Source organism: Ovis aries, chromosome 20 (genome assembly GCF_016772045.2).
Source record: "Ovis aries strain OAR_USU_Benz2616 breed Rambouillet chromosome 20, ARS-UI_Ramb_v3.0, whole genome shotgun sequence".
Classification (NCBI taxonomy): Eukaryota; Metazoa; Chordata; class Mammalia; order Artiodactyla; family Bovidae; genus Ovis; species Ovis aries.
This window is the reverse complement of record NC_056073.1, coordinates 27138498-27154040: the sequence shown is the minus strand read 5'-3', so window position 1 is coordinate 27154040 and position 15543 is coordinate 27138498. Positions and strand designations below refer to the sequence as shown.

Below are 15543 nucleotides of genomic sequence, written 5' to 3'. Positions count from 1 at the left end.
TTCCCTGAGCAGGGATCGAACCTGGGCCCCCTGCATTGGGAGAGTGGAGCCTTAGCCACTGGACCACCAGGGAAGTCCCTTTAAAAATATATACATGCACAAGTTTGGTAAAAGTTAAAAAAAACAGTCAAATAAGCAAAAACACATCTGGGAAATAATCTATGTTAGAGCGCTAAGACATAGAGTGGGTTTAAAAATAAGCTCCACGGTCTTCCTGATGGCTCAGTGCCCCTCCTGTGGAGGACTAAGAGGGAAGGACTTATGGGACGTGACAGAGCTTGGTGAGGTGGGCTTCCACGCAGCCCAGCCTCTTGTCTAGGAAAAAGTCAGTGTGATCAAGCATGTTCACTAATCCAGTTCACTCACTCAGGTGGGAAGTCACAATAGAGTTGGGGCCAAAACCTCAGGAATAAAGAGAGCCCTTTTTCCTGAAATGTCCTCAATTTTTCATTGAGGACATTTTTAAAGTCCCTCCTCTTCCTCCTCTTTTTTCTCTTCTCAGCCACCTCCTTTCTCTTCCCTCTGCTTCCTCTCCCTGATTCTCTCCTTATCATTTTGAAATAATCCTAAACTCACCAAAAATTATTGCAAAAATAGAGATGTCCCACTCAACCTTCAACCAACTTGTCCCAGTGGAAGCATCTCAGGTACTATGGCATGTTATCGAAACCGGGAATCAACACTGTTTTCCCTCTCCGGTAGACTTGGTACTTAAAACTCCAGAAATCTCTTTCCATCGTGACTAACATGTAGATTCCTAGTTTTCAAAGTGCTGCCCTTTGAAGAAGAAGTGCTTTGAGTCTAATCCAAGCCAATGCTTGTGGCACACTCTGCAGTGTTCTGGTCTAGTTTGCTTGTGAAGAGCTGAGAATCACTGAAGGGTCACCAGAGAGTGTAGAACTAATGGAACTTAGAAGAATGGATAATCCAGGAACGGCCCTCAGCAAGGAGGGGAGCTAGTGGGCTAATGCAGGGGGTTACTGGACAAGTGACCTGGATTGTTTATAATGAGAGACATTTCTCACCTCAGTGGGTTTCCTAATGAGTTTAGGTGGTGTAAAATATCATTAAAACAGAAGAAACATCTATCTACTCCAGGCCCTGAGATGAATTCCTGGAACAGTAGTAATACCAGGCCACTTATTTTTCCTGGATGAAATTCCGGCTGAAGAGATACATTATTCTCTTTTAAGAAGACGGGCGCGGAAACACACGAACTCAACCGTGTGTGTTAAATTCAAGCACGTGTCTGTCTTAGTTGGGGTGTTCGCCTAACCGCCCCAGTCCAACGAAGCGAGCAGAGAGAAGGCAGGATTATGGCCTGGCCTCCATCACCGCATCACGGCCTCCCATCACAGCCCCAGACAGGCCCCTGAGAAGCTCCAACAGAAAAGATAAAATGCCCAGGTCCTGGGCCAGCACAGCTAAAACCCTCCAACGGTTGAGGGTGAGCGTAAAAAGCGAAACAGAATAGAACAAGCTAGAAGGAGGAAGGTGCAGGAAAGAGAAGCGAGTTTCAAAGGAACTGAGCAGAGCGCTCAGAGATTACTCTTGACCACACGCGCGGAGGCGGCATCGCCCGGCGAGCAGCAGCGCCGCCTAGCGGTCAGACTCCGCGCGGCCTCCGGGGCGGCTCATTGTCCCGCCGTTTCTACCTCGCGCTGCCTTTTTATACCCCCGGCTACCGCGCGGTGAGTGGGGTTCGCTGAGGTCTTCAGCTGGGAGCCTGGGGGCGGTTTCAGGGGTGTGGGTGGGATTCGGTGAGTGTCCTGGGTACCACCTCACATATCCTGGGGAGGGGGTGGGGGAGTGCGAGGATGGGGAGCGTGGGGGGCAAGGTAAGGTCGAGAGGTCTACCCACGGCCTGCTGCGACCACCTGTTGCCCCCACAGCACACCCCGCTTTTCTGTCTCTTTCCAGTTTCCAACCGCTGCTCGCCCTGCTGCACCTGCCCTGCCCGCTTTCCTCCTCTTCACACACCTCCATGCTCTGACCCCCCTGGGTGGAAGGCTGCCCCCACCTCCCGCGTTGCTCCTGTCAGAGGCCTGCAAGGGCTCCTGGAGGGCCGAGGCTCCGGTGGCCACTTCCCAGCAGTCGTGGGGCGCCCTCCGAGGCCCCTGAGTGCTGTCCTCTCCTCCTGTTCCCTGGTCCCCCTTTCATGATAAGACTCACCTCCTAGTGCCAAGGCCATGATGCACGTGCCTCACATGCGGTCTATTTGGTTTTGTTTTTTAAACCTTGAAGAAATCTATCCCTAACTTGTTTGATGTTTTTTGTTCTGACAAGATATACAACTGTGGTGAAGGGGAATTCCCTGGTGGTGGAAGAGCTGGGAGCCAGCACTTGCACTGCTATTGGCCCGGGGTTCAGTCTCTGGTCTGGGAACTAAGATTTTGGTGTGCCTAAGAAACACCAAAAAATAAACAAAAACCCAAAACCAAAATAAAAAACAACAAAATAAACCAACAGCAACAACAAAAAAAACTCAACTGTGCTGAAAACTGCCTCTCCGGAGCAGCTTCTCAGAGTTATCTGAGTAGCTGGTTTACAGTCTAGTCAGTTTGGCACAAATAAAATTCCATTCTATTATTATCACAGACTGTTTATTGATTATTTTCATAGCCAGAAATTAAAGTTTGGTGGCTTTGTGGCCAAAGGACTCCTCCTGCGATTTCTCTGGTCTCCACTCCCCACTTCCCTCTTCACATCCCACCTCCGCACTAATGTGAACTCAAATTTTCTTCTGTGTTGGTGTTCCACAACTGTTTTCACACCTCTTCCCCTGCCACCTCCTGTGCCCCCTCGGGGATTTGCCCTCCCCTCCCTGCTGCCCCCTCCTCTCTACAGTTCTCTGATCGCTTCCTAGGGAGTCCCCACCAGCATATCTCCTTTCCCACCACAAGTCCCTCTCTTCCCCTCATGGGTCTTTTCCTGCATGGATCTCCTACCCTGCAAGGCTCCTTTCACTAGCCTTTCTTTTCCCAGGGTGCCTTTTGCTCAGGGGCACATCCCTTCACCCTCCCTGCCCTATTTTCATCACCAGGGGGAGCTCTCCTGCCAATGATCCCTGGGCCTTGAGCACAGTGCCCAGCCCCTGGGAGAGGACCTGTCCCCCACTTGACACCCACCCTCCTACCTCCACCCCCGTGCAGGCACCTGCTCTTGGCCCTCGTCCAAGGGGGGCCTTTCCCCCAACACGGCCCCGCCCCACTCCTGCATCCTGAACCTCACCCTCTGGATTCCTTCACTCTCCAGGGCACAGGGGCTGGACTCCACGTGCCCTGGTCCCTCTGCAGCTGCCCCCATGGCACCTTGCCCTGCTCCCACCCTTGTCTGAGTGCCTTGGGCCCTCACCAAGTAATCAATCATGGGCCCCCTCTTGTGGTTGCCCAAATCACACCACACTCTCACCCTCCCTCACCCAGGGCACCTCTCTTCTCCTGTCCTCACACTAACCCAAGGGGGCGGGTCAGCCCTGAGCCATGTTCATGCCCTGTTCCCCTGTCCCAGGCCCTCACCACTATCTCCTCTGCAGCCTCTTGCCCCTCCTGCACAGTGGGAATACTGCCCTTGGTCCACTGCCCACCTCCTTGGCCTTCATCACCCTCTCTTTGGTTCCTGGATAACAGCAGGCTCTCACTATCTCAACAAAATCTTTGTTTTATGCCACTTGGTCAACTGGCCTTTCCCTAGAGGGGTTCTTCTCCCAGCCCGATGCCCCCTGTACTGGCGGCCTGACCCGAACCCTCTGTGGAGGTGTGACCTCACTCCCTCCAGCCCCTCCCACCATGTAGGTGCTTCCCAGTGTGCACCTTGGCTTTCAGTTCCATCTTCTCTTGCCACTCTGATATTTTAATTCTCCATGACCCCTGTGCGCATGGCACTGACTCCTCTCCCAGGGAACGCTGGTAGGTGTAGCCACCTCCCTACCTGGGGCCTCACCATGCCTCTTTACACTCTGAGCACAGACCCACTCCTTCACCTCCCCCAGGTTACTGGCCCACCTTCATCTCTCTTGGGGCCACAGCGCAGCCCCTCAGGCCCCACTGCCTCCTGTCTCACCCTCCCTAGAGCCTGCCTTGTCCATGATGAGCCTGCACCAGGGGCAGCAGCCCTCGCTCTCCATCTCACCTGGACCCCTCTGACCAGGGGTCCCTCTGGTCCTGGGTCTGACACTGCCCTTCCTTCCCTCTGACTCCACCTCCCCTCACCCTGCTCTTCCTGCCTCTCCCCTTGCCCTCCTGCCTCGACCCTTAGGGAGCCGGTGCCTCCCTGTCCTGGCACTTGTCCTACACGTGTGTCCATCACCCTCTTTTCCACTCCTCGAGTCCCCTCTCCCTGCTTCTCTTTCCCGTTTTCCCATATGGAACTCCTCATTCTGGTCCCTTGTACACGTGCATGTTCTGCACCCTCAGCACCTGGAGCAGGTCAGGACACAGAACTTGTCTGTTAAACATCTGATGTGCACTTGTCTCCAGAAAGCAGCTTCATCTGCGGTTCCTCCTTCCCCAGGATCCCACAGTCTTTGTTACAACATCACGGTGCTGTCCCAGGATGGATCTGTGCAGCCCAGCTTTTTTGCTGGGGGACACCTGGATGGTCAGGCCTTCCTGCACTATGATCACATGAAGGGGAGGGCAGAGCCCTGGGGAGTCTGAGCTGAAGATCTGGAAGCTAAGATGTGGGACAAAGAATCCAAGTGAAACTGGGAGACTCAGATTGGGACTCAAATCCACATTCTTTTAACTGACATCACATCTGGTCTCAAGACTTACTGATTCTCAGGTTCTTGATGTCTCTTCTCAGAATGAATTCAGTGAGAAACAAAGTGATAGGTAAAAAGTAGATTTTTTAGAGAGAAACACACTCTGTAGACATTGTGTAAGACATCTCAGGAGGCGAGAGTCGCAAGAGGGCATGGAGTTGTCAGTTTTTATAAGAGTGGGTGATTTCATAGGCTAATGAGTATGAGGAGTATTCCAGCTATTTTGGGAAAGTGGTGGGATTTCAAGGAATTGGACCGTGGTCAAACGTTTGCCTTAATAATCTGCCTTGAAACGGTCATAGCACATGTGGGTGTGTCATTTAGCTTGTTGATGTGGAGTGCATACTGAGGCTCAGGGTCTAGCAGAAGTGGACTCATCTGCCATCTTGGACCTATTTGGATAAATAATGTCATTTGCAGTGACAAGGACAGACCTAGAGATTATCACACTAAGTGAAGTAAGTCAGTCAAAGAGACAATGATTCCACCTGAGATATCACTCATATGTGGAAGTTTTTTAAAAAGATACAACTGAACTTAATTACAAAACAGATAAAGACTAACAGATATCAAAAACAAATCTATGGTTCCCAAGGGAGCATGTTGTGGGGAGGATTAAATCAGAAGCCTGGGATGAACATACATACATTACTACAGAAAAGACAGATAACCAACAAGGACCTACTGTATAGCCCTGGAAACGCCACTCAATATTCTGTGATTCCTTATATGAGAAAAGAATCTAAAAAGAATGAGTATATGTATATGAATAACTGAATCACTTTGCTGTACACCCAAAACTTCTATAACATTATGAGGCAGCTATACTCCAACAAAGTTAAAATATCAAAATATGAATGTCATACCACATTCTTCTCCTGCTGAAAACAATCTTATAACTCCCATCTCACTCAGAGCAAAAGTCAAACACTTCCAACACCCTCCAGGCCTACAAGGTCTGGCTGTACCTCTGACCTCATCTCAGTTAATCTGCTCCAGCCATACTGGCCTCCTCACTTTAACAGAAACACACAGACATCCTCCTGCCTTGGTGCATTTGCCTGGAGGTTCCCCCTGCCTGGAAAGAACCTCCTCCAGTCATCGGGGGTAACTCAGCATGTCCTTTAAATCTTTCCCCAAAGGCCACTTTCCCAGTGAGACCCACAGTGACCACCCTAGTACAACAGCCACCTTCCTTGTCCTCACAGTTACACTGCGCATCACCTTCCCCACTGCATCTTTCTATGTTCTCATCCTTCCATAACAGAACACTTTCCTTATTTAGCCTACTGATAAGATATATTCTGTCTCCTACCACTTGAATAATGCTCCATAAGGCCAGCAATTTTCCCTTTAACTGCAGTGATGATTCCCAGATGTAAAGCACTGTGTCATGTGTCTGGCATACAGCTGGTGTGAATGAATGCTCAGTGTGATGCGCTGTGTATGTGCTCAGTCACTCATCCACGTCTGACTCTTTGTGACCCAGGGACTGGAGCCCCCCAAGCTCCTCTGTAATGGAATCTTCTAGGCAAGAATACTGGAGTGGGTTGCCATTCCCTTCTCCAGCGGATCTTCCCAGCCCGAGAAGCAAACCTGCATCTCCTAAGTCTTCTATATTGGCAAACGGATTGTTTATCACGGAGCCACCTGGAAAGCAAGATCAGTGTTAAGCACCTCCCTATATCTTTATTAATGTGACCTCAGGCCAAATGTGTTGTGGTAGCTACAACATAACACACATCTACTCACATTGACATCAGTGCCACTTGTGTGTTTCTCACAAGTGCTGTTCTTCCCTTCTTGGCAACCAACCCTCCTTCACACTACATCACAGGATATTTTTCTTTTCAGAAAACAATTCTTGTTGACTTATGGGTCCTATTCTCCAACCAAATGTAAACCTAAATTAGACTCTGTTTTAAGGGCTTACGAGGTGGCAATAAAACATGGTATTAAAACAGTCTAGGGTGAGGAGGGGTCATGGTGGACAGAATCAGGCCAGGCTCACAACTTCTTTACATTATGCTAATAGCAGCACAGACACATTCAGATGACTTCTGCAGAAAGAGAAGTCAGATCTTCAAGTCATAATGCAATGGTGGGATATGGAATCTTGTACCCCTCAGTCCACACAAGGGAGCTGTTTCATACTGTGAAAGAAAAGAATCATGAACCAGTGTAGGTCAGTCATGTAAGGGCTCACAGTCTCCACAGCCCCCCTCGTGCTCACATGTCCCACTCAAAGACCCCCACCACCCAGTGTGTCCCCCCTGCACCAAATCCTCTCCCAGTCAAGCCCCTCCAGGGTCTCACCTTTAGGATCCATGAGACCTCTGGTCACACATCAGATCCCTGGGCACTATCACAGCCTGGGGGAGAACAAGACCAGGATGTGGTCAGAACCCACAGGAAAGAAACTAGAGAAGGAACTTTGAGGAAGGTGAGACCCCCATGGCCTCTTGTCTGCACCCTCAGAAGGGTCTCAGGAATTGCACCCCCTCTGTACTTACTCGCAGCTTGAATGTAGCTCTCTCCTTTGTCACCTGCAAGAAGAAAACAGCACGTGAGAATCCATGGAGAAGACTGAATCATGATATCCTAGAGAAACCCCCTAGTTCTGGACCCCAGAAAACCTGCTGGAACTGTAACCAAAAATCCAGGACAGAATCAGCAATATAAAGAAAGGAGATGTGGGGGGACTGGACCATCTCCAACCCTTCTAGACGTCTGAACTCAGTGGGACCTTTCCCTCTGACCTTTAAGTGCTGAGAAACAGGCCCCAACTGGAATTATGAAGGTGAAAAATCTATCTTTCATTTTCACATGTACTTTACAAAAGGGTCAATGTTAGCATCAGCTCCAGACCAGCAAGCCCATATGTGTGGATGGTATTTCCCAGGAACAAGGCAGGCAAACTTCTATGTGGACTTGAAACCCCTCAGTGAGACAAGAAAACTCAGATCCCTCCCTCCCTTCCCTACCTGAGTGCTTCTTCCTCCAGATCACAGCTCTAGCCACCACAGCCACCATGAGGAGAACCAGGCCAACAATGATGCCCATGGTGAGGAAGGAGGTCTGAGGAGGTTCTGTGGAGGAAAAGGAAGAGGCCCTGACCTCAGGCTTGAGTGCTGACCTTTGAGTCCTGAAGGGCTCCTGCTTTATCTGAGAAAAGCTCCAATCCATCCCCCTCCTTACCCCATCTCAGGGTGAGGGGCTCCTGAAGTCCCTGGTGCTGCACACGGCACGTGTATCTCTGCTCCTCTCCAGAAGGCACCACCAGGGCTGCCCACTTCTGGAAGGTTCCATCCCCTGAAGGCCTGGTCTTCACAAGCTCCATGTCCTGGGTCTGGTCCTCCTCATCATGCTGCCAGGTCAGTGAGATCTCCTCAGGGTAGAAGCCCAAGGCCCAGCATCTCAGGGTGACCTCGCGGTCAGAGATCGGGTGACAGGTCACATGTGCCTTCGGAGGGTCTGAGGAAGAAGGATCAGAAAATTCACACTTTACTTTACTCCCATAGGCCATGGAGGAAGCATCATGTGACCATTCTAAGAAATGATGAGAAGTTTGGAAAGAAAAAACACAAACACCAGACACCAGCCTGGGCTGTGATGTCTGGGAAAATCTCCTAGTCCTTGTAAAGTTCTGGAGTCAGGGTGAGAGCCAAGGTAGGATGCTTCATCTTAAGGGGGAGAATACAAAGCAATGGTCCTGACTTTGTTAGAAACTGAATGACTCAGAAAAGCTGGAGTCTGGCCTCTTATGATGCTCTTGGTCTGAGAACAGGCCTTGAGAAAGTCACGAGTCACAAGATGGCGGGCACGGTGAAAGGGCACGTCTGGCCAGTTATTTCAGGGATGGTTTCCTGCTTCTTCCCCAGAGGCACTGGATTGCTTAATTGTCCAGAGAAATGAAGCTACTGGCGAGTCACCGTCTTGTACAGAATATGAAAACCTGGGCGCATTCCTCCTTCTCCAGACAAGAACCTGGGGCGCTGTTCCCACAGGGGCATCACTTTCTTCTTCTCGTGGGAAGCCAGCTCCAGCCTGAGGGGAGATCAGGGAGGCGCCGAGACCCTCGTACCTGCGCGCAGCAGCGTATCCTTCCCGGTCTCTAGGTATCTGCGGAGCCACTCCACGCACCAGCCCTCCAGGTAGTTCCTAGAGTCGTCCGCCACACCGCGCTGCTCAGTCTTGCGCTGGGTGATCTGGGCCGCCGTGTCCGCCGCGGTCCAGGAGCGCAGGTCCTCGTTCAGGGCGATGTACTCTCTGCCGTCATAGGTGAACTGATCATACCCCTGGAGAAGACGCCCGTCAGGCCCCACGTCGCAGCCATATATTACCTGGAGGGTGTGAGACCCTGACCCGCCCAGACCATCCGCAGGGATTAAACCCAAACTGAAATGAAACCGGGTCAAGTCCCCGAGAGCTCCTCCCGGGTCGGGGATCGGGCGGGTCCCGCAGTGTTGGGGTGACCCTTGGACCCGCAGACTCGGGCGACCCCGCCAGTCCCTGGGGATGGGGACCGTGACCCGGACCCGGGCCCGCGTCGCTCACCGGCCTCACTCTGGTTGTAGTAGCCGCGCAGGTTGTTCAGGTTCGCTCGGAAAGTCTGTGCGGCGTCCTTAGTTCTCCGCGTCTCCTGATCCCAATACTCCGGCCCCTCCTGCTCCACCCACCGCGCCCGCGGCTCCATCCTCGGATCCCGGGCGTCGCTGTCGAGCCGCACGAACTGCGTGTCGTCCACGTAGCCGACGATGATCAAGCGGGGCTCCCCGAGGCCGGGCCGGGACACGGCGGTGTAGACATACCTCAGGGAGTGGGAGCCTGGGGGCGGGGAAGGGTGAGACCCGGCCCGACCTCGTCCCGGCGCGCGTCCCGGGTCTGAGGTGAGGGAACTGGGAGGAGGGAGGGGCGAGGGGCTCGTGAGACGGAGAAGGTCGGAGGAGGACCAGGACTTGGGGGCAGAGAAGAGGGGGCGGGAACATGGGAGGGACAGGACGGGACGGGCGAAGGGGGCAGGTCTGGGCGAGGGCGGCGGGCTCGCTCCTTCCCTGGGGGTCCTGCCCTGTCCTGCCCACCTCCCCGCAGAGGCCGTTCCCTCCCGAGCCCGCACTCACCCGCCCAGGTCTCGGTCAGGACCAGCGCCCCCGGCAGCAGCAGGAGGAGGGTTCTCGGCCCCATGACCCGCATCTCCGGGGTCTGGCGAGAAGCGAGTCCAGCGGGTGGATGAACACTTGGTAACCTGGTACAGCGAAGATGAATTCTGGCAGCTAGAAATCGGACACCCAATGGGAGTGAGACCTGGGGCCGCGCCACAAGTATCAGATAGGAAGTTGTGAGAGAGAAAGTGAAAGTCGGGGAGACCGGAAAGCCCAAAGATGGAGCGTCCCGACCCCAGACACCACCCTTGACTCTGGGACCCTGAGACCCTTGCCCTCCGGGGTACCTGGGGCGTTGTCCTGATCCCTCCTCTCCTGCACCTAGAGCTTTCTGTCACACTCCCTGAGTCCTGGCCCAGGGGCTTGTAGTCAGCGAATTTCAAAACATTTTTGGTCAGAATATTTATACAATCCAACAAATTAGTGAGGACCCCAAGGGTAATTTTGTTTATAGTTACTCCTACCGATATTTTCCATAGTAGAAATACTAGACTTAGAATTTGCTTATTTATTTATTTAGAATAATATTAATAACGCACACAGTTAATATGGAATATAACTATTTCCCCAAATAAACACTACAGTGGGAACAGTGCAGCTTTTTACATTTTTATATTTTTGCAAGTCTCTTCTTGTCACTCTCATTAGAAGATCACTGAATGATTATGTTTGCTTCTATGTTAAATCCTTTATTCTGGTTGAAATCTATCAAAATAAAAAGCCCACACATACGTAACAGTATTTTAAATAACTTTTCAGATAATTATCTAAGTTCATCTTTGATCCAAAACTAAAACTACAAAAGTGGTAGTTCCACAAGGTTATTTTCAAAGTGGACCTGAAATGATATTATTGAATATTTCCTATTCTATTACACTAAAATCCATAAGCTTAGTTTGCACATTGACTGTCTTTTAGACTAACGTAAGATTTTTTTAAAACTAATACAATGCTTCACTAAGTTTTGTGGATCCTCCAGCGTCATTCATTTTTTGAAGTAAACATTGTATTCCGTGAAAGAGAGGCTAGTTCAGCTCACACAAGTTATTTTCCTTGGGACATAATACTTTGGAATGTAGCAGAAGTGCTTGATATGTACTTCCTATGTCATCTTAGAAGATTTTTTTTTTAGGAAAAAAATTTGCATTTTGAAATATGACCATAAGCCTTTTGATTTTCCTAAAAAAAGCAGCATTTTTGCAATAAGAAATACAACATAGCAATATCTGTGCAAGGCCAATATTAAGATTAGAACACCATCTTTTGAATTTCATCTAAGCATGAGAATTTTGAGAGGCCGATTATCACACCAGGTTTTCTTATGTTACTCTAACACAAGTGGATAATAGCAGATTGTAGAAGTAACATACCACTCTGTGCCCTGTTATAACATGATATACTTCTGTTCCTCTTTCAGTGTATCAGATCTTTTACAGCATCATCAGAGTAAAGCTAATATTCACCAAGCACACTCATTTCAAAGAAAAAAATATAATCTCTTTAATGCCACAAGTTTACCATTCATTGGTCCAAGAAAACAACACCATCAAGTCATGTAGAGCTTTACTTGTCCATGTAATTCTTGACTTGTCAATTAAGTCTCATCCTTAAACTTTAGCTCCATCAGTTCAGTTCATTTCAGTCGCTCAGTCGTGTCCAACTCTTTGTGACCCCATGAACCACAGCACGCCAATCCTCCCTGTCCATCACCAACTTCCGGAGTTTACCCAAACTCATGTCCATTGAGTCAGTGATGCCATCCAACCCTCTCATCCTCTGTCCTCTCCTTCTCCTCCTGCCCCCAATCCCTCCCAGCATCAGGGTCTTTTCCAATGAGTCAGCTCTTCCCATCAGGTGGCCAAAGTATTGGAATTTCAGCCTCAACATCAGTCCTTCCAATGAACACCCAGGACTGATCTCCTTTAGGATGGACTGGTTGGAACTCCTTGCAGTCCAAGGGACTCTCAAGAGTGTTCTCCAACCCCACAGTTCAAAAATTCACCATCAATTCTTCGGCACTCAGCTTTCTTTACAGTCCAACTCTCACATCCATACATGACCACTGGAAAAACCAAAGTCTTGACTAGACGGACCTTTGTTGGCAAAGTACCGTCTCTGCTTTTCAATATACTATCTAGGTTGCTATATGCTATAACTTTCCTTCCAAGGAGTAAGCGTCTTTTATTTTCAAGGCTGCAATCACCATCTGCAGTGATTTTGGAGCCCCCGAAAATAAAGTCTGACACTGTTTCCACTGTTTCCCATCTATTTCCCATGAAGTGATGGCATACCAGGTGGCAATAAAACATGGTATTAAAACAGTCTAGGGTGAGGAGGGGTCATGGTGGACAGAATCAGGCCAGGCTCACAACTTCTTTACATTATGCTAATAGCAGCACAGACACATTCAGATGACTTCTGCAGAAAGAGAAGTCAGATCTTCAAGTCATAATGTTGGTAGGATATGGAATCTTGCACCCCTCAGTCCCCACAAGGTAGCTGTTTCACACTGTGAAAGAAAAGAATCATGAACCAGTGTAGGTCAGTTATGTAAGGGCTCACATTCTCCACAGCCCCCCTCGTGCTCACATGTCCCACTCAAAGACCCCCACCACCCAGTGTGTCCCCCCTGCACCAAATCCTCTCCCAGTCAAGCCCCTCCAGGGTCTCACCTTTAGGATCCATGAGACCTCTGGTCACACATCAGAGCTCTGCTCTGATGAAAGTTTACTGCCTAGGGGAGAACAAGACCAGGATGTGGTCAGAATCCACAGGAAAGAAACTAGAGAAGGAACTTTGAGGAAGGTGAGACCCCCATGGCCTCTTGTCTGCACCCTCAGAAGGGTCTCAGGAATCACACCCACTCTGTACTTACTTGCAGCCTGAGTGTAGATCCCTCCGTTTTCACCTGCAAGAAGAAAACAGCACGTGAGAATCCATGGAGAAGACTGAATCATGATATCCTAGAGAAACCCCCTAGTTCTGGACCCCAGAAAACCTGCTGGAACTGTAACCAAAAATCCAGGACAGAATCAGCAATATAAAGAAAGGAGATGTGGGGGGACTGGACCATCTCCAACCCTTCTAGACGTCTGAACTCAGTGGGACCTTTCCCTCTGACCTTCAAGTGCTGAGAAACAGGCCCCAACTGGAATTATGAAGGTGAAAAATCTATCTTTCATTTTCACATGTACTTTACAAAAGGGTCAATGTTAGCATCAGCTCCAGACCAGCAAGCCCATATGTGTGGATGGTATTTCCCAGGAACAAGGCAGGCAAACTTCTATGTGGACTTGAAACCTTACAGTGAGACAAGAAAACTCAGATCCCTCCCTCCCTTCCCTACCTGAGTGCTTCTTCCTCCAGATCACAGCTCTAGCCACCACAGCCACCATGAGGAGAACCAGGCCAACAATGATGCCCATGGTGAGGAAGGAGGTCTGAGGAGGTTCTGTGGAGGAAAAGGAAGAGGCCCTGACCTCAGGCTTGAGTGCTGACCTTTGAGTCCTGAAGGGCTCCTGCTTTATCTGAGAAAAGCTCCATCCCATCCCCCTCCTTACCCCATCTCAGGGTGAGGGGCTCCTGAAGCCCCTGGTGCTGCACACGGCACGTGTATCTCTGCTCCTCTTCAGAAGGCACCACCAGGGCTGCCCACTTCTGGAAGGTTCCATCCCCTGAAGGCCTGGTCTTCACAAGCTCCATGTCCTGGGTCTGGTCCTCCTCATCATGCTGCCAGGTCAGTGAGATCTCCTCAGGGTAGAAGCCCAAGGCCCAGCATCTCAGGGTGACCTCGTGGTCAGAGATCGGGTGACAGGTCACATGTGCCTTCAGAGGGTCTGAGGAAGAAGGATCAGAAAATTCACACTTTACTTTACTCCCATAGGCCATGGAGGAAGCATCATGTGACCATTCTAAGAAATGATGAGAAGTTTGGAAAGAAAAAACACAAACACCAGACACCAGCCTGGGCTGTGATGTCTGGGAAAATCTCCTAGTCCTTGTAAAGTTCTGGAGTCAGGGTGAGAGCCAAGGTAGGATGCTTCATCTTAAGGGGGAGAATACAAAGCAATGGTCCTGACTTTGTTGGAAACCGAATGACTCAGAAAAGCTGGAGTCTGGCCTCTTATGATGCTCTTGGTCTGAGAACAGGCCTTGAGAAAGTCACGAGTCACAAGATGGCGGGCACGGTGAAAGGGCACGTCTGGCCAGTTATTTCAGGGATGGTTTCCTGCTTCTTCCCCAAAGGCACTGGATTACTTAATTGTCCAGAGAAATGAAGCTACTGGCGCGTCACCGTCTTGTACAGAATATGAAAACCTGGGCGCATTCCTCCCTCTCCTGACAAGAACCTGGCACGCTGTTCCCGCAGGGACCCCACTTTCTTCTCCTCGTGGGAAGCCAGCTCCAGCCCGAGGGGAGATCAGGGCGCCCCCGGGCCCCTCGTACCTGCGCGCTGCAGCGTGTCCTTCCCGATCTCCAGGTATCTGCGGAGCGACTACACGCACCAGCCCTCCAGGTAGTTCCTGCGAGCCTCTGCCTCACCTTCCTTCTCCCACGTGCTCTTGGTGATCTGAGCCGCCGTGTCCGCCGCGGTCCAGGAGCGCAGGTCCTCGTTCAGGGCGATGTACTCTCTGCCGTCGTAGGCGAACTGATCATATCCGCGGAGGAAACGCCCGTCCGGCCCCACGTCGCAGCCATACATTTCCTGGAGGGTGTGAGACCCTGACCCGCCCAGACCATCAACGGTGATTAAACCCAAACTGAAACGAAACCGGGTCAAGTACCCCCGTCTCCTTCCGGGTCGGGGATCGGGCGGGTCCCGCAGTGTTGGGGTGACCCTCGGACCCGCAGACTCGGGCGACCCCTCCGGTCCCTGGGGATGGGGGCGAGACCCGGACCCGGGCCGCGTCGCTCACCGGCCTCACTCTGGTTGTAGTAGCCGCGCAGGGTGTTCAGGTTCGCTCGGAAAGTCTGTGCGGCGTCCTTAGTTCCCTGCGTCTCCTGATCCCAATACTCCGGCCCCTCCTGCTCCACCCACCGCGCCCGCGGCTCCATCCTCGGATCCCGGGCGTCGCTGTCGAGCCGCACGAACTGCGTGTCGTCCACGTAGCCGACGGCGATGAAGCGGGGCTCCCCGCGGCCGGGCCGGGACACGGCGGTGTAGACATACCTCAGGGAGTGGGGGCCTGGGGGCGGGGAGGGGTGAGACCCGGCCCGACCTCGTCCCGGCGCGGGTCCCGGGTCTGAGGTGACGGAACTGGGAGGAGGGAGGGGCGAGGCGCTCGTGAGACGGAGAAGAAGGAGAAGCACCAGGACTTGGAGGGCAGAGAAGAGGGGGCGGGAACATGGGAGGGACAGGACGGGACGGGCGGGGGGGGGGCAGGTCGGGGCGAGGGCGGCGGGCTCGCTCCTTCCCTGGGGGTCCTGCCCTGTCGGGCCCACTTCCCGGCAGAGGCCGTTCCCTCCCGACCCCGCACTCACCCGCCCAGGTCTCGGTCAGGACCAGCGCCCCCGGCAGCAGCAGGAGGAGGGTTCTCGGCCCCATGACCCGCATCTCCGGGGTCTGGCGAGAAGGGAGTCCAGCGGGTGGATGAACACTTGGTAACATGGTACCGC

The 15543-nt window shown here is 51.7% G+C and overlaps 2 protein-coding genes across 2 annotated transcripts; both read right to left on the bottom strand.

The window, feature by feature from the left end:
- Window positions 1-6731: 6731 nt before the first annotated feature.
- Window positions 6732-10012, bottom strand: LOC101119545 (BOLA class I histocompatibility antigen, alpha chain BL3-7). The gene is made up of 7 exons (XM_042237448.2): window positions 9886-10012; window positions 9323-9592; window positions 8850-9125; window positions 7964-8239; window positions 7279-7854; window positions 7082-7137; window positions 6732-6918 (listed from the first exon to the last, which is right to left on the bottom strand). Exons 1-5 carry the CDS (start codon window positions 9956-9958, stop codon window positions 7622-7624), a joined length of 1128 nt encoding a protein of 375 aa, XP_042093382.1. The 5' UTR covers window positions 9959-10012; the 3' UTR covers window positions 6732-6918; window positions 7082-7137; window positions 7279-7621.
- Window positions 10013-11402: 1390 nt separating this feature from the next.
- Window positions 11403-15532, bottom strand: LOC101111694 (BOLA class I histocompatibility antigen, alpha chain BL3-7). Its single transcript, XM_042237450.2, is given in 8 exon segments — window positions 11403-12436; window positions 12600-12661; window positions 12803-12835; window positions 13274-13378; window positions 13488-13763; window positions 14374-14649; window positions 14844-15113; window positions 15409-15532. Coding segments are annotated over 7 exon segments (1071 nt in total). The 5' UTR covers window positions 15482-15532; the 3' UTR covers window positions 11403-12436; window positions 12600-12623.
- Window positions 15533-15543: the final 11 nt, after the last annotated feature.

Coding starts and splice junctions, on each gene's coding strand:
- LOC101119545 (XM_042237448.2), bottom strand. CDS start 9,958: ATGCGGGTCATGGGGCCGAGAACCCTCCTCCTGCTGCTGCCGGGGGCG. Junction 9,593..9,885: donor CCTGACCGAGACCTGGGCGG/GTGAGTGCGGGC, acceptor CCCCGCCCCCAG/GCTCCCACTCCCTGAGGTAT. Junction 7,855..7,963: donor GCCCCTCACCCTGAGATGGG/GTAAGGAGGGGG, acceptor TTTCCTCCACAG/AACCTCCTCAGACCTCCTTC.